General features: G+C 37.4%; 1 protein-coding gene across 6 annotated transcripts in view; it reads right to left on the bottom strand.

The window, feature by feature from the left end:
- VWA8 (von Willebrand factor A domain containing 8) overlaps window positions 1-18,578 on the bottom strand; it is a 348,163-nt gene that overhangs the window by 211,721 nt on the left and 117,864 nt on the right. For all 6 annotated transcript variants that reach the window (XM_032402933.1, XM_032402932.1, XM_032402934.1 and 3 more), the window contains 3 exons: window positions 12,218-12,386; window positions 10,132-10,209; window positions 2,824-2,939 (listed from right to left, as the gene is read on the bottom strand). In XM_032402933.1, the coding sequence (XP_032258824.1) occupies window positions 2,824-2,939; window positions 10,132-10,209; window positions 12,218-12,386 (363 nt within the window). The remainder of the gene's footprint in view (window positions 1-2,823; window positions 2,940-10,131; window positions 10,210-12,217; window positions 12,387-18,578) is intronic.

Raw genomic sequence — 18,578 nt, forward strand, 5'->3', positions numbered from 1 at the left:
AAATGTTAATTTTTACAGGTAAAAATTATAAAAGTATGAAATGATAGCTGATTATTGTTTTAAATCTCATTTTCCTGATTAATAATGAAATTGAGCATCTTTTCAAATGTTTGTTGGTCATCTGAATTAACTTGTATGCATGCCTATTCATCCTTTGCCCATTTAGTGTTGATTCTTTCATCTCAATAATTTGTATACTTTACAGTCCCTGAATACTAATCCTTTTGTGATTACAAGTCTTATCAAACATTTCTTAGTTTGTGGCTTATAACTTGTAGAGTGGCTTATAGTGTTTCTGTCATCTATCTGGATTTTACTTTTTTGTATGGGATAAAATGGATATTTTTTATTTTTAATCATTTATTGACAAGTCCTTCCATTCCCATACTGATTTATAATGCTACTTTTGATATATACTAACTTCCTACAGATGTGTGGGGTCTGTTTCTGGTCTTTGTAGTCTATTCTAATAGACTATTTGTCTTTTCTTGCACCAATATCGTACTGTAACAATGAGTACAGCTTTATGATAGATCCTGATTATCTGATAGAAAAAGTACAACTCCTTAATCTTCTTCAAAATTTCCTTTGCTATTTTTTCCATGCCAATTTTGAGATCAGCTTGTCAAATTCTGTATAACCTTAGTAGTATTTGATTAGATCATATCTATAGAAAATTTGGAGTAGAACAGCTTTACAATACTGAAGCTTCCCTTCCATGAACATGGTATAGCTTTCCTTTTATTTAAGTCCTTTACAACTTTCAATAAAGATTTATGCTTTTCTCCATAAAAGTATTATATGTCATTAGATTTACTCTTAGGTGCTCAAAGCTTCCTACTATTATTTTGAATGGGATTATTTTTAAAAATAATTAGACTTCCTCAATTGACTTTTAGTAGTATGCAGGAATGTCACTGATTTGGATTTATAAGTAATCTCACCAAACTCTATTTTTCTAAATGACTTATATATAATTTCTATTGAATTTTTTACATAGTCAATCAGATAACTTTGGGCAAATGCACTGGCTGAAAGTACAAAAAGGTGACATTCTTGTTCTGTTCCTAACTCTAAAGGAAATATAAGTATTTAACATAAAGATGTTTGCTCTAAATTTTTGGTATATACCCCTTATCAGATTGAAGAATATTCCTTCTCTCCATGGTTTACTATGAATATTCCTGGTTTTCTAAGAATTTGGTTTGTTTTTAGGTTTGGTTGCTGGGTTTTATCAAATCCTTTTTATTCATTTAAAAAAAAATTTTTTTCTAATATGTTAATAGAGCGAACTAAAAAATAGAATATTAAACTTTCTTCACATTCTTGAAATAATTTAAAATTGCTCATGATTTTAAAAAGATATATATATATAGTTAGATTATTTCATGATTTGTAATTTTCCTTTCATACATTATTCTTGTTGGGTTCAGGTATCAAAATTATACTAGACTCAAAGTGGATTGCAGTTTTCACTGTCTGTCTACTCTTTGGAACAGTTTATAGAATGCTTTGAGTATGATTATTTCATTCTAATATCCAAAATATTATTTCCCCTTAGGCTCCAAAACTGTTTACATTGCTTAGTATTAACTACTTATTTCTATTAACACATATCTATACCCCAGTTCTGACTAAGAAAATCCTGGGTAGGTAATGAATCTCTCTCTCTGTCTATATTTTTTTCAGTTCATGACCCTGAAAAATAAGCAACTGAAGCATTTTCTTTTCTAATTTTCATTTGGAAGCCCAATATTTTTCTACTTAAAAGAAAAGAAAAACCAATTTCATTATTTCTCATAATTATCAGTTTTTTAAAAAAATTATTCTAAAGACACTGGAAAGGAGCCTCATTTTAGCTGGATACACCATAAGGAGAACAAATTTAAGTTGCAACACAGGAAGCTTACTTTCACTGTAAGAAAAATTGTCATCTAAACTGGAGATTGATAGAGAGCAATTACAGATTCTCCTAAGCTGAAAACAGGTTCTTTTAATTCCTTTTTTATATCAAGGAATGAATGGGAGAATAGTCATAACCACCACAAAAATAATTGCCAGATCATATGAAAAGAGTCTAAAAGAAATCTCTGGGCTTCTTGGGTATTGTTACTAATCCCTATTATTCTTTATTTTTAAAAAGATTTTTTATTTATTCATTTGAGAGAGAGAGAGTGAGATCACAAGCATGAGCAGTGGGGAGGGTCAGAGGTAGAGGCAGAAGTAGACACCCCACTAAGCAGGGAGCCCGATGCGGGGCTCCATCCCAGGACCTTGGGATCATGACCTGAGCTGAAGGCAGATGCTTAACTGACTGAGCCACCCAGGCACTCCCCCTTTTTATTACTCTTAAAATAGTTTCATGCAAGTGTGATTTTGTAAGAAAATTCTATTAGCCAGTATTTTATAATAATGTCCAAACAAGTATAAAAAATATTAGTTTTGTTAAATTTAGGCAACAGGACAGTACTATCAAGCATGGAAATTCCAAGGCCAATTTGGGGAGTGCTTAGTGTAATGGTGAAGAGCACTAGCTGAGAAGACACATATACCAGCGTTCAAATCCCAAACCCACTTTTACTTATTTACTACTCTCTGACTTAAGCAAGTGACTTAAACAGTTTTCTTACCCACAAAATAGCTCTTAAAATTGTTGTTATGCCTAAGTAGGATAAAATGGGTTCTAATTGAACATGAGCTTGAAATAGCTACATATTCAGGCAATACTTTCTCCAGACCTTGGGTACTATTAATTAAACATCTGTTACTGTTTTAGCAAAGACCCAGAAACTTGAATTCAGTGAGAAAGGCGAACGTGGTTACCTGGAAAGGCAGGCTTTCATAACTGCACTGTGAAGATTTTCATTAGGGTACTGTGACAGCCGACGAGAAATCCGCAACAGCTGTCTGGTAGAAAGTGATGCGGCCAGTGACTGTGCCTATCAAAAGGCAAAGACAGCCTGTTAAGAGCCTTGTTTCCACTTGCTGAGAGTCCCTTTAGATGGGATCAGAGCAGAATTCATTATTCCTGAAGGACAAGGCCAAACTTCAAATACATAAGTACTGTTAATGAATTACAAATAAAAATAAAGGAAAACCAATTTACACTTAAGGCATCCTTAAAGATAGTTTTTTAAAAGAATCTATAAAAAGTGTTTATCAGTTAAATTCAATAAAAGCGTTTTTACTGTGCTAAGTGCTGTGCATACATGTTTTTTGGGTGGAGGGGAGAAGAGGTTGGATGGAGGAAAGATGTTACATAATACAGGCCATAGCTGACTTACAAATAGCTTTTATGTACAAGTAACTATTTGTTCTTTTCTTTTTCCTGCCTACACAAAGCTGAACTGTTCAGGTAGCCCAAAAATGCTTAGAGCTTTAGGTAAATCTATGGCTTCTGAAATGGAGAAAAGGAATTGTGGATAATTTAGGTTGCTGACCACAGAGGTGTCAACCAGTTTGTCCCTTGGGTGGCAGCTTGCAGTTTGAAATCCTTCCCTTATAATGCCAGAAGAATTTCACTTTGTTTTCTTATTCTTCAAAAAAAATAAGAAATCGCATTAATAGAGCTGCTAGTACAGAACTGGGATATGTGAGTACCAGTAAATATTTGTTAACATGATTTTGAAATTATCTTAGTGGGCAGCGTAATGCAATGACTGATAAAGTTTATCAGCTTTGGAATCAGACAAATCAGGCTCTCATGTATTAGCCTGGTGGATTATTCAACATCTTCAAGCCTTGGTTTTCTCATCTTTAAGTTGGTGACAATAATGCCTTCACATTTAAGGTTGTTATGAGGGTTAGTATCCACAATCTATAAAGAACTTACCAAACTCAACACCTAAAATAAAAATAATCCAGTTAAAAAATGGGCAGACGACATGAATAGACATTTTTCCAAAGAAGACATCCAGATGGCTAACAGACACATGAAAAAATGTTCAACATCACTCATCATCAGGGAAATACAAATCAAAAGCATGATGAGATAGCACCTCACACCTGTCAGAACAGCTAAAATTAACAATACAGAAAACAATAATTGTTGGCGGGTATGCAGGGAAAGGGGAACCCTCTTATACTATTGGTGGGAATGCAAACTGGTGCAGACACTGGAAAACAGTATGAAGGTTCCTCAAAAAGTTAAAAATAGAACTACTCTCCAATCCAGCAATTGCACTACTAGGTATTTACCCAAAGGACACAAAAATCCTGATTCAAAGGGATACATGCACCCTGATGTTTATAGTATAGTGTCATTATCAACAACAGCCAAATTATGAAAAGAACCTCAATGTTCATTGACTGATGAATGGATAAAGAAGATATGGTATATACATACAACAGAATATTACTCAGCCATAACAAAGATTTAAATCTTGCCATTTGCAGTAACATGGATGGAGCTGCAGAATATTATGCAAAATAAGTCAGTCAGAGAAAGACAAATACCATATGATTTCACTCGTATGTGGAATGTAAGAAACAAAACAGGTGAACATAGTGGGGAAAAAAGAGAGGCAAACCAGAAAAGAGACTTTATAACTATAGAGAACAAACTGAGAGGTGCTGGAGGGGAAGTGGATAGAGGGTGGATAAATAGGTGATGAGGATTAAGGAGGGCACTTGTGAGGAGCACTGGGCATTGTATGTACGTGATGGATCACTTAAATTCTACATCTGAAACTAATATTACACTGTATGTTAACTGACTGGAATTAAAATAAAAACTTGAAACTAGAAAAAAAGAGAGAGAAAAGAAAATTGTTCTAAAGCACTTAGCAGAGGTCAGACACATGGGTGCTCAACAAATGTCAGCAATTATTGTTAAAAGTCAGCCTCTTCAAAATGAAAAAAAAGCTAACACAGGAAGGGCATGCGACCTGCACTTCAGTATGAATTTAATGCATCAGATTATTATTGGATTAATTTCTAATTTAGATCAGCAGCATTAGGAGACAGCAGTTTTCATTGAAAACCAGGTGAGAGAAGAACTTTTGGAGCAACTAGCCCTTTGGGGGGGGGGGTGTGCAGAAGAGGCCAGGAGGAAATGTCACAGGGGTAATGGGGGCAATACAGTGGTCCTGAGCCCCTAAGGGAACACAGAGGAGGACTCCATGAAGTTAGCAGAGGGTTCAGGATGGATGGTGGGAGGGTGCCAGGATCCCAGAGACACACTGCCTATTGGCTTGTTTCAGTATTTCACTTAAGCTGATCTTGGTAGGTCCCAAGGAAGAACAAAGGGCAGGGATTTCTCCTCCTGTGTGTATTTCGCATCTCCATGAGATGCTGGTATGCTGTGCTATTATATCTCAGCTACAACATAGGTTAAATGGTCCTTTAGGGACTAGATTGGGAGCATGATCACCATTTATGATGTATCCCTTTTTCTATTAAAAAACACATTCTATGTCTCAAAGAACTCATAAGCAAACATTTGGTTCATCCTTGTTTTCAACAAATTTGCATTCTAGACATGGAGACAATATTTAAATATAAGAAAGTATAAACTGCAATTCAAAATAGCATATAATTTAATGCCAAAATAAGTGAAGCACTTGACAACTGCTAGAGGGGCTTAAAATGAAAATATTCAAGTGGGCACAAGAAATGCTATGAACAAAGGCATGAGAGCAAAAGGAACAGAAATAGATGCAGAAATGTGAGGAAATCAGCCCAGCTTTACTAGAGGGTCTTGCTGGAAAACTTGCTCCTAAGTAACAAAGACCTGGGACTAACACTTGGAGGAGTTTGGCCTTACTCCTAAAGGCAATGGGACTTTGTTATGTGCAAAGTGGTAATACGATTTTAGAACGATTAATCTGGTGGTAGCATGCAAAGTAGCTGAAGGAAAGAGAGAACTGAGACAGGAAACAGAAAGCTACTGCAATGATCTGTCTATAAAACGATAAGGTACAGTAAGGTTACTGGCAAAAAAGACAAAAAAGTGTGGAGAGAAGGAATCAACAAATATTTCAGAGAACTTGGCCCCTGATGGATATGAGAAAGAAGGCAGAATTGAGGATAAGATTAAGGTTATTTGAGCCAGTATAATTTAAAGTATCAGAAGCTAAATATGACTCAGCAATTCCCATTCTGAATATGTGGGCCCACGAAAAATTCCTATTTTAATCATGGAAAATGTTTGACAAATGATTCCAACCTGAAGATTCTCAAGACAGGAGTCGTAATAAGCCATACCGTAACTTCCTCATGTACAATATTCTAATCTCATCCAAGAATGACACTGAATTCAGGCTTTACATTTCATTCCAGTTATCAGTAAGGACGTCTTGCGAATTTGACAATATCAGCTTTCTCAGTTGCTAACATCAAAATGCTTTAAAATAACATCCAGTGTTAAAAAAAATCAGAACAAAGCTTTACGTTGAGCCATTTAAATGTTGAATAAAGGGTTTGCTTATTTCTGCTCTTACGTTATCAATTAAAAATTCAGAATGCACTTTACTTAAAAAATTCCTAATGTGTTTAACGTTTATAACATTAAATTTCTAACTGCACTTTTATCTCGCAAACAAGAGTATGAGGATATGAGCACATTCCCTTAGTTACCATGGTTATGGAGTTTAAGCGCACCTCAAGGGGTTTCTTGTATTGGCATTATTAGTAATAGTAATACAGCTTAAAAATATGAAGGATCTGATCAGGAATTTTTTTCAATAAACCTGTTTTTCCTCTTAACGAATTATTTCTTTTATGAAAACATACCGTTTTCAGGGAGAGAAAACGCTAGGGACAATGTGTTAATAAATTAGTACTTAATTAATCAATCACTTTATTCATTCATCCAGCAAACATTTGTTAAGTGTCTCTTATGGGCTCGGCACCAGGCTGGAAAAACGAGAAAGAAGAAAAAACCACACTATTCAAGGAGTTCAAATACTAATTGAGGAGATGAAAATAAACCTGTGATACAGCTACCACAGGTCCATAACAGAATCGTAAGTCAAGTGTCATGAGAGCAGGTTGGAGATGGAGGTTACTTCTGTCTGAGGGGCTGAGAGAGATCTGACAGGGGACAGGGAGAAAGCACATCCTGGCGGTGTCACAGGAAGCTGGGGCATCTGGGTATGTGCGGGGCTTAGCAAGCAGGAAGAAGAGAAGCGCGGGAGAGCTGAGGGTGCTTCAGGAGAAGCCGTAAGAAAGTGAGGCTAGGAAGGCAACGTACAGTCAGACAGAAGTGGGCAGGCATGCTTATTTAGCAGGCTGTCCTTCAGTCCATAAGCAGAGAATTCATCCCTTAACAGTTTAATGATGGGGAGAACTTATGAGCTGGATTTGGGAAGGCCACTCCAGAGATACTATGGATGAGTCATTCATTCATTTACTTAACAGACATTTGTTGACCATCTACTACATAGCAGGCAAAATTCCAGATGCCGCAGATACAGCGGGGACCCAAGCAAAAACCCCTGCTATCCTGGAACTTAAACTTGAGTGAGGGAAAATAAGCAATTAAAAAAAGTGAATAAAACATATATTATGTCAAAAGGTAATAAGTCTTATGAAGAACTTTAAAGCAGAAAGAGAGAGAGGAATGAAATGGGGGCTAAATGTGATTCTAAATGGAGTGCTTCAGGTAGGCCTTGATGAAAAGGTGACATCCGAGCAAATCCAAACGGGGGAGTTTGAATTGCAGTTATCTGGGGAAGAAAATCTAAGCGGAGGAAACACTGAGTGCCAAGGGCCCTGAGGCAGACATGAGTGGGTTTAAGGAAAAAGAAAGAGAATGGTGTAGCTGAGAAGAACAAGTAAGGGACAAATTGGAGATGAAGTTATTAATCCCTGGGGTTTAGGGGGTCTGTGACAACTGGAAAATGGTCCCCTCCCCAAAGATATCCACATCCTAATCCCTGGAACCTATGAGTTTTACCTCATGTGGCAAAGTTAACTTTGCAGACCACATTAAAGATTTTGAAAAGAAGAGAGCATCCTGGATTATTTGTGTGGCCCCTAAATGCAAGTGCACATATCCTTGTAAAAGGGAGGCAGAGAGAGGTCTGAACAGACACATGGAAGAGAAGGTGATGTGAAGATGGAGGCAGAGATTAAGATAATAAGGCCACAAGTCAAGGAACGCTGGAAGCCACTGGAACCTGGAAAAGGCGAGGGACAGATTCTTCCCTTTAGCCCCTGAGGGAGTGCTGCGGATACCTCGACTTGGATGCAGTAATACGCACTCCAAACTTCTGGCATCCAGGAAGGTGAGAAAATAAATTTCTGTTGTTATAAACCAGCAGTTTATGGTAATTTGTTACAACAGGCCCAGGAAAGTAATCCAGGGCCACATGAGGAATGAACTGTTGCTGGTGAGGGCAGTCAAAAGGAAAGGGCAATATTCCAGGAGAAAGATTATGAAACCAAATACCAGGACAATTACTGGCAATAGGTAAGAGAATGGATGAGACATCATGATGCTAAATTGATGAGATTTGCTTTCGGGTTAAGTGGAGATCATGGGAAGGCAAGGAGACAGATTATTAACACAGCCAGGAAATTAAATAAGAAATACGAATAGATTTAAAGGGGAAAGACAGTTTACTGGTACAAGATACGTTGGATTTATAGTGATCCCAGAGTATCCAGTTGGGAAGTGAAGGAAACTACCATTTATTAAGCAGCTACTAAGGAAGAGATTCTTCACACACATTTTCATGTTTAATCATCACAACCTCCTTATGAAATAGATAGCACTTGCATTTTAGAGATGAGAACACTGAGATTCACAGTTGGTGACAGCCCTTGATCCTTCCAACAGATGCAGTGGTTTCCAACTTTTTAAACATCAAGTCCCTCTTTTTTATTCCCCATGTGCCCTGTGTTTTAAAAGACTTCTCTTACCAAACTGCATGTATTAAAGAAGAGTTAGTTCTTTACGTTTTGCTATCCAAATGCATGTATGTATAATCACCAATTATGTTTCAGATTGGCATGATACAACCAGGCTTCGGTATTAAAATTCCAGCCCAAAGCAAGTAACATTTTTGTTAGTCCTTTCATCCCTTTGTGCGCAAATATATAATTTGCCTTGGTCTATTTGAAATATTAATTATTGCTTGAAAACCTCAGATTAAAAACTAACCTTTTCATTTCACCCCTAATAGAGCATCAATTATATTGAGTATATTGGACTTTTGACAGCAGGGGGAACTTTTTGTTATAGTGCAAAAGTGTTTTCAACTGTGAATGCTAAAATAAAAGTTATGCAAGAAATTTTAAAAAGGGCAGGGGGGCAGGATATGCCACCCCAAAATATGCCATTTTGACATATTTATTACTTTGAATTAAAGTTACATAAGAAACAGCCAGTACAAAAAGGACATTCTGACCCTCCTTTGTCTCCCAAAAGCAGGAAATAAATCTCCCCTATGAAAGGCATCCTTTCTGTCCCAGGAGGGTAGAAGGCATCCTTATCGCCAGCAATAGGGAACATAGGGCCAAGATGGCAATATAAACAAACTTTGTTATCTCATCACTAATTTGCTACCTCAAGCCCAAACTTCTTTGTCTTGTCAATTCTTTACAAATTTATTGTTTGTCTAAAAGGTATAAAAGCTGTCTGCTTTGATCACTGCTTTAAGTATAATATTTTTATGGGGCCCGTGTATATATGGAATTAAATTGGGTTTTCTCCTGTTAAGTCTGTCTTGTGTGAATTTAATCGTTAGGCCAGCCAAAGAACCTAGAAGGAGGGAAGGGAAAAGTTTTCTGCCCCTACACCATCCCAGGATGGAAATACAATTAGAAACAGAGAATCAATGAGAAAAGAGAAGCTAGAAGCTGAAGAGAAAGAGGTCAGCGTTAATAGAAGAGGTCACACTTGGACTAGATGAGATTGCTCAGCACAGGAGATTGGGGGCCAGAACTGAACCCCCAGGATCACCAAGCTCGAAAGCTAGTTTTCTTTCTTCTATGAGACCAGCCATGAATAGCTGGAGTCAATGTTCAAATCACTGAAAGAGTAAAATATATATGCACGGGGCAAAGCACAGCATAAGAGATAAAAATACCAGCTTGAAAAATAGATTTTAAAGCATTAAACTCTGAAAACTTAAAGCAGCAGCATGTCAACAACAAAAAATCCTATGGGAAAAAGCCCAGACTTACCGTGGGATCCTGTGTCTCTCTGAGTTGGTGTGTAAATGATAACAATCTGTCCAAAGCTTCCTGAGGTATATTTGGGACCTATGTTATGAGAGAATTGAGAAAAGACAGAAAGAATAAATGGGGATATCTGATCAATCAACCAGAAATTCTGGCTACTCGGCAAACAATATTAGAATTATATTTTTAGAAAGTACCTGGTGATAGGCAACATGTTTAACTCCTTGATAAATTTGCTTATTCATTTTCTCAGGAAACACTTCTGCCTCGGCTTTCTCTTTAACAATCAGGTAGTTAAAACCAAGCCACTCTTCATTTATAATTCCACCACCAGGATAAAACTGAAAGGAGCCTCTAACTCAATTAAAAACTGGCATAAAGTGTACCCATAAAAAATTTTTCATAATTATTTCCCTGTTTGTTAGCTTTGACATGATTTTTTAAACTCTAATTTAAGCATTTTTCTTACTAAAACCAAACTCCTTCACTTAGTAATCTTATTATCTACCAAATGAAATGGGTATCCTGCAACAAAGAATGGATGCCCACGCTGTTCATTTTTTCAAGGACTTTTAAACCACATACCTAAGGGGAGTAATCAGTTTATCAATGAATTCTGAAGAACAGTTGCCTAAATAACACATGCTGGTTGCTTGAACGGTAATAATCTTAATCTAATTAAATATTTAACTGAATTAAATTATGAGAAATTAAACTAAAACAATGACATATTTTATAATTTTGATTTAAAAAGATCAGAGAGATATTAGAACAATGACTGGTATAATGTAACCACTTCAGAAGTAAACTGCTCCGGGTTTCTTTGTCATTTAAGTGACTGGGACTTGAAAATTCTACATTCTTTTCAGTACATATTTTATCTCATTCATTCTTTAAATTAAATCCTGTGATATAAGAAGCAGTATTATCCCCAACTTCAGATGAAGAAACTATGGTTGAGTAATTTACCCAAGATCTGGAGGCTGATGAGGAGTGGATTTGGCATTTATTTTTTTTTTTAAGGATTTTATTTATTTATTTGACAGAGAGAGAGGGAGGGAACACAAGCAGGGGGAGTGGGAGAGGGAGACGCAGGCTTCCCGCTGAGCAGGGAGCCCGATGCGGGGCTCGATCCCAGGACCCTGAGATCATGACCTGAGCTGAAGGCAGACACTTAATGACTGAGTCACCCAGGCCCCCGGATTTGGCATTTAAAAGTAAGCTGTTTGACTTGAAAGCCTATGCCCTTATCCACCTCCATGCTCACAAGACCTAAAATTAATCAGCTAGTTCTGGTATTTCAAAGGGGATGAGTGCATTTATGTAAAAAGTTACTTATTTGTGATTGAGAACAACACCACCCAGTAGAACTTTCTGTGACGACGGAAGCATTCTTTACCTCTGCTGTCTAACACGGTAGCCAAAACCCCCCAGGTGTTTACTGACCCCTTGAAATATGACTGAGAAACTGCACTTTTAAAATTTATTGAATGTGGCTGGTGCTCCATTGAACAATGCAGTTCTAAAACTCCAAAAGTGTGAAGCACTTTAGTTAAGGCAGACATTGAAATAACGCATTACGTATACTGCAAGCCACTGGATAACTAATCAGGTAAGCACAGATACATTACAGTACTGCGGGGAACAGGACGACTTTGTATTTTCTAAAATCTAAGGAACTAAAATATATTTGGCCTCCCTTTATAGTAGGAACTTAAAATAGTCATCTCTGGCTGATTATAGAAGGAAAACGAATCCTAAAACTGCCTCCACATGCAGAAAGTGGAAAGACAACTTACATCCATGGTTCTCAAAGTGTGATCCCCAGATCAGCAGCATGGGCATTACCTAAGAACTTTAGAAATGCAAATTCTCATGTACCGCCCTAGACCTAGGGACTCAGCAATCTGCATTTTATCAGGCCCTCCAGATAATTCTGAAAAATGCTAAAGTGTGAGAACCATTATATCAGGAAATTTGGGAGTAAATGGGAAGAAGCCAGAAATGTCCAATTCTGGTCCGACAGGTGTCAGAGTACTTTGAAAGAGAACAGCTGAAGGCAACAGGCTAGAGCTCGCCTTACTCTTACCATTTCCTTAATCACTTGAATTTCTTCACTTTTGACAAGTGGTTTCATATAATGGAAAAAGAACATGGTTAAGAATTCTGGTCCCAGCCACTGCTGTGTTGTGCTTCCGATAACGGGGGGCTCTGCCAAGGCGATGATTCTGAAGGAGGGGTGGACAGGAAAAATGGATCTAAAAGGGGAAAAAAAATAAAACAAACAAACATAAACTTTCATATTAGAAATTAGGTCATGGTAGCTAAAGCCTAGGCAATGATAAGCCTACTGCTGTTAATATAGTCAAAGCTATTATCCAAAGAACAAGCCTTGAAAAAAATCAGGACGTCTTAAGAACTTATTATTTAAAACAGAAAAAGAGGAGTGCCTGGGTGGCTCAGTCAGTTAAGGGTTCGACTTTTGATTTCAGCTCAGGTCATGATCTCAGTGTCATGAGATCGAGTCCACATTGGGCTCTGTGCTGAGTGTGGAACCTGCTTGAGAGCCTCTTCTCTCCTCCCTCTGCACCTCCTCTGCCCGTAGGAGGCACCGTAGCCCACTGCTAGTAGCTCTTAATTATGAGACCCTATGGTATCAGACTCACTGCATTCTCTCTCTCTCTCTCAAATGAATAAATAAATCTTTAAAAAAAAGAAAAAAGAATCATCTACTGCTAAAACATCATGTACTGTTTCCACTGATGATCTCCATCCCTGCACAAACCACTGTTCTGGATATGCTGTTATGCCTCCAATAAATTTTCTCCATAGTCCCTTGAAACAAAATTCCATCCAGTTCATATTCATTACATAGGTTCCTTTTCTTTATTCAAAATCCCCTCAAAATCTCCTGTCTTGCAAGGAACCCACTCTATGTCAATCATAGAAAGACCAAGGAGTATGATCCAGGATGTTCACTTCACAACACAGAAAATTTAAGCAGCATAAGGGGCTGGGTTAAATTTAAAATCTGGATTAACAAAAAGAATACTTAGGTCTTCAAAAGATAGAGAAAATTAAATGTTTATATAATTTACTCTTTCGTCATTTTATAGGAAATATTGTGATTTTTAAAGTGATCTCTTTTATAGATCTCTGCGAGGGAATCTAGGGATGTAAATATTCTAGGACACATAGAAGAATAAGGTAAGACTGCCCACCATTTGTGAAATGACTTGAGTATGTTTTGGAGAACAGACTAGACACCCCTTATAATCTATTCATGTGTGTGATAGTGTCAGTTCTTATTAATTGCACTCTAAACCGCAGTGGAAATGTAACTTTAAAGGGTAATATCATCCTTGCTATAAGAAAGAAAAGATAAAATGCAAACACTTGCCAAGATCTTCACAAAAATAAAAATTTAGGTACATAACTGGCATTTCTCCAGAAATAGACTATTCATTGCCATTAACTATTATAATAGAACCCAACAGTTAAGTGATTAGGCAGCTAGAATATTAGGAGGTAGGATATGTGTGGAGAGGATTAGGTAAGTACTTGGAAGATTTAAGATAAGAAAATGCCCTCCCAATACAACAGGTAAGTCCACTGAGTCCCTGACTACATGATCTGTAATTTTAGAGGCCACACCATAATTTGCAAACCAGGGAAAAGCAGTTTTTAGAAATGGTCATATGAAAGGTCTAGAAGTATTCATAAAAGCTACCAGATACCGTTTCATTTTGCTAGGTAGGAAAAAAAAATCCTTATTTACAGATATTCAAGCAGGGCATGGGAATGATCTATCCAAAGGAGTTGTTCTGGGAAAACAGGAAAGAATAACATGAGCAGAGTCAGAAAGTTCTGAGGATAGCATGATCACTGAGGACTGCCAGCAATTAGATAGTCACACAAGAGAATCTAGACACAGAAAATTCTGTGATCTAAAAGCTAAAAGAGAAGGTTTTTCCATTTTCCACTTCTGCCAAGTGGTTTGCCATATTCCAGAAAACTCAGCTCCATGGCCCAACAACAGATGTTGGATTCATCCTTGATCCTCCTCTTTCCTAGCTGGGACAAAAGAAGGTGGGAGAGACAGAGCTGCTTTTTTGTGATTTGACTGCACAAAATTAAATCTGCAGATGTAGTTTCTTATTCAAGATAATAAGGGATACTAAATCAGGGAAAAAACAAAGCCAAAATCCAACACGTAAGCCAAAAGAGGAAGTCCAATTTATATCCTTAAACAAAAAGATCAGGAAGCAGGTACCACAGCTGAGCTGTGAATTTAGGACTAGAAGAGCAATTAACATGAGAGCAAGCCATAGGAGAGCAAGCGAGGTGGCTTGAATTTAAATATGTGATGATCATTGCTTAGAACATACACTGTCTGTGGCTTGCTTTTTGGTATTGACTCTAGCAGGGTACCCGAGTAAGCGGGCCCAATTTAAAGAGGGCAGTTTCTGAGACAGCTGATGTGTCAGGCAGAGAAGTGTACACTGACTATAAAAACAGCCAGCAAACTACTGAATAACAGGATAAGGACCGTTGTGTTGCTAGGTCTCCCCCAAAGGCTTCCTTACATATAAATAGGTCATATGGAAAGTCATTTCCTGATGATGATAGGATCTCCACGTCTGAAAGTTGGAGAGCAGAGTACTCCTGAGGATCTGCCACGTACTTTCAGGTGATTTAACATACTGGCGTGTAATACAAAGGTTGGATAAGTGGTAAACAGTTGAGAATTAGGAAACAAGAACAGTTAAAAGTTAAAACCAAGGTTAACTTTAATTTTACTAGAATTCAACAACAACGAATAACAAATGAAACTAAAGATATAGCTTAACTTCAGATAAGTAAATATTTCATAAAGATTAAAGATTAAAAACGCAAAATGCTCTTTTTAAAAAGATTTCAAAAATAAAAGTATTGAGGTCAGTATGTTTGTTTGGGGGCATTAAATATAAGTTTTAGAGAGTAAAGCACCTTCCACTGCTTCTCAGCAATAAAAAGGAATGAATTATTGATATACATAACATGAAAGATCTCAAAATAATTATGCTGAGTGAAAGAAGCCAGATCAAAAAAAGTATATACTGTGTAATCCCATATACATAAAGTTCTAGAAAATACAAAATGTATCAAGTAACTGGAAGCAGATTCCTAGGGGTGGGAGAGGAGGGTGACAAGGGTCAAGAGAGAGGGACTCCCCAGGGGTCTGAGTGCACTTTGGGGGGATGTCATAGATGTATTCATTATCTTGACTGTGGTGATAGTTTCATAAGTATAAATGAGTATCAAAAATTATGAAACTGTGCACTTTAAATATTCACAGTTTATTATACATCATTATACCTCAAAAAAGCTATTAGTAAAAGAAGAAAGACTTCAATAAAGTCGAATCTTTTGAAGGAAATTAGAGGGTAATTTTTGTCAAATGTGTCTTAAGGAATTTGAAAGAATCACACAGAAGGTTTTATGAAGACATTAATCATAAGCCGAAGAGGATTCTGTAACTGGCCTTCTCTACTATTACTAGTGTTCCCATTCTGAGCCTACAGCCTGCGCAGCCTGTATTTCACCTTTATTTCCTGTGCAATGTAGCAAACCGCATGGACACATTCCTGACTCACCCTTATACCACACAAGGTCTAGGGTGATACCTGGAAGAGAACAGATGCTAACTAAATAAATAAATGTATTGCTATTGTTAAGAGCCATCACTGCAAGAAACTTTTTGAAGACCTTTGATGGCAAGGACAAAAGAAAGGTAACTGATAAGAACTGGGAATCATGGTTTTTCACCCAAAAGCAGAGCAGCTAATCTAAATCTGGTCTTGCACGAGTACGTTAGAGAAGGTTCATCCTCTCTATCAAAAAGATAAAACCAAAACACACAATAATAATTAGACTCTTCACGGAGTTTGGAAAAAATGGTTCTTTTTCAAAATCAAAATTTCCTTAAGGCTCTTTGTTTTGGGAATCAAACACAAAGACTGAGGCATAAAATCTTGGATCTATCTTGAATTTTGTTAAAAACTTACATGGCCTAATTTCCTAGCATAAAGATGCTGAGGTTTCTGGGGAATGCAAGAGAGAATGCTCAGAGCCTACTGTCTTCAAGCATAGGAGTGAGAATAAAAGGGTCCAGAGAAGCTAATCAATCAAGGATTATACCCGATGTCCAGTTATGGTTCACCACTGATCAAGAAAAACTGGGAGATTATAAACTGTTTTCAATATTCAATCACAATCAATACAAATAAAATATACAGTAAAAATGTAAAAACATTAGAACATATATAATTATAACTGAGACTAGGCCACTAATCTTTATTGCTTCCCTGAGATAACCATAAGCTCTTTCTTGGCAAAATAAACAATTAGTAACGCACAAACTCTTGGCCCCCTCATCTATGCTCTGACCAACGGCCGGAAGGAACACATTCAGCAGCCTATAGTATTTGAACGCCCCCTTTCCCCAAAGAAGTTTTTCTCATCAAAGGAAGCAGTTCTATTTTGGTCGTTATTTCCTGTGAGAAAGAAATGCAGGCATGGTGTCTGGTGTGCGTGGCCATCATACTATTTCTAACCACCATGTCCACTGGATTCTTGGAGCTTGCAACAAGAGAAACAGAGTCGCTAACATTTCTGACACCATATCTAAGGGCACATGAGCCATGTAATTACCTGCAAAGAATGCCTGCAGAGGGTTCTGATCAAGATAAATGATCTTGGTGAAGAATTAGAATACAATGAAGGTCAGCAAAGGAGTCAAAAACAATTGTTTAGAAATTGGGTTTCACACTATGAAGCTGAAAGGCACCGTAGCCCACTGCTGGTAGCTGTTAATTATGAGACCCTATGGTATCAGACTGGTCATAAAAGGCGAACTATTCTTGTTACTAGGTTTATAAAAGGAAGCACTACTAGTTCAGAAGGTCATCTAAAACCAGATTAATAGATTACCTTTACCTTGAGTTTCCTAGAATTTATACAAGTTAAGATTTATTCACTGTTCAAACACACTAAGTGGTCTACTACATGTCAGGTATTGTGACATTTGAGACAAAGAGATGAAGCATAGAACAACAATGTCCTGCAAATAGAGCAACAATGTCCTGCAACATTAAAGTCTTAAGTTACGGGGGTGCCTGGGTGGCTCAGTTGTTAAGCATCTGCCTTCGGCTCAGGTCATGGTCCCAGGGTCCTGGGATCGAGCCCCGCATCGAGCTCTCTGCTCAGCGGGAAGCCTGCTTCTCCCCTCCTCCCCGATTCTCCCCGCCCCCCGCTTCTCCCTCCCCCACTCCCCCTCTTTGTGCTCCCTCTCTCGCTGTCTCTCTCTCCTCTGTGTCAATTAAATACATTTTTTAAAAAATTAAAAAAAAAATAAAGTCTTAAGTTCCAGTCATTTCCTGACGCCCAACTGCATCCTTGCCTCTCCTCTGACCATGTGAAATACCCTTAAGTTCCTTTTGCAACAATTTAACGTTTTTTTGGTTACTTGTAACTAAAGGAGTCCTGCTAGACATAAATATGGTAACTGGTCCTATCTGAAAACAAGCAGGTATCAGAATTTACCAAACTGGGTCTAGAGACAAAGACGCTCTTAAATCTGCTTTCCCTTCTTTCTAACTTTGACTTTTTCCTCTATCTCAAAATTCCCCAAGGAAAGAAAGCATTAATAGCTGAGTTTGTTTAAAGACTATCAGAAATAATAATCATTTTGCTGAACTTCAATTCTGTGCTTAGAAATGAAAGGATAGGTGATTCAGATGATGAGTTTCTATTTTATAGTTCAAATGCTAATGCCAAGAGTGGCATATTAGACATGCACAGCATATAGGATCAACCCATGTTAGATAATGGGTCATATTACTTATAAGAACAAGTCATGAAAAATTAACTTCCTCAATGAGTACAAATTTCCCACTTTATGCTATGCTATGCCCTTCTGGTCAGCCTGTCAGCTCTCTACCTAATAAACACAGCCCTGAAAGAAATACTGTCAACTGGCATAAACTTACTATATTCCACCCGATTATAACCTATTATAACCCTAAAAGAGAACATATTTATTCTCGGAAAGTCAAAAATGGGCCACAAAATTAAATCAAGTTTAGCCAGGAAAAGATAAATTTACTAACAATCCATCTCATCAGAGTGAAGTAGAGTCTGTAACATGACTGTTTAGCAACGAAATAGAGAAAAACTGTTTACAATCCTAAGAAAATAGTGTGTTTCTCAGGCAAAAGGAGGAGGAATACTGATAAAGGAATTTGACTTTCAACTGGCAGAAATATTTCAGACGGAGGAGAATCAACTGTTGGACATCTTGCCTCTGAGAAGCCAGCAAAGACCTGACAAATGGACAGATCGTAAGAAAGAACAGAAAATTAGAAGGCCAGCCCAGGAGGTTCAACATCTAACTGACGAAAGTTGCAGAG

The sequence above is a fragment of the Phoca vitulina genome, unplaced genomic scaffold (genome assembly GCF_004348235.1).
Source record: "Phoca vitulina isolate PV1807 unplaced genomic scaffold, GSC_HSeal_1.0 scaffold5, whole genome shotgun sequence".
NCBI classification, from domain to species: domain Eukaryota; kingdom Metazoa; phylum Chordata; class Mammalia; order Carnivora; family Phocidae; genus Phoca; species Phoca vitulina.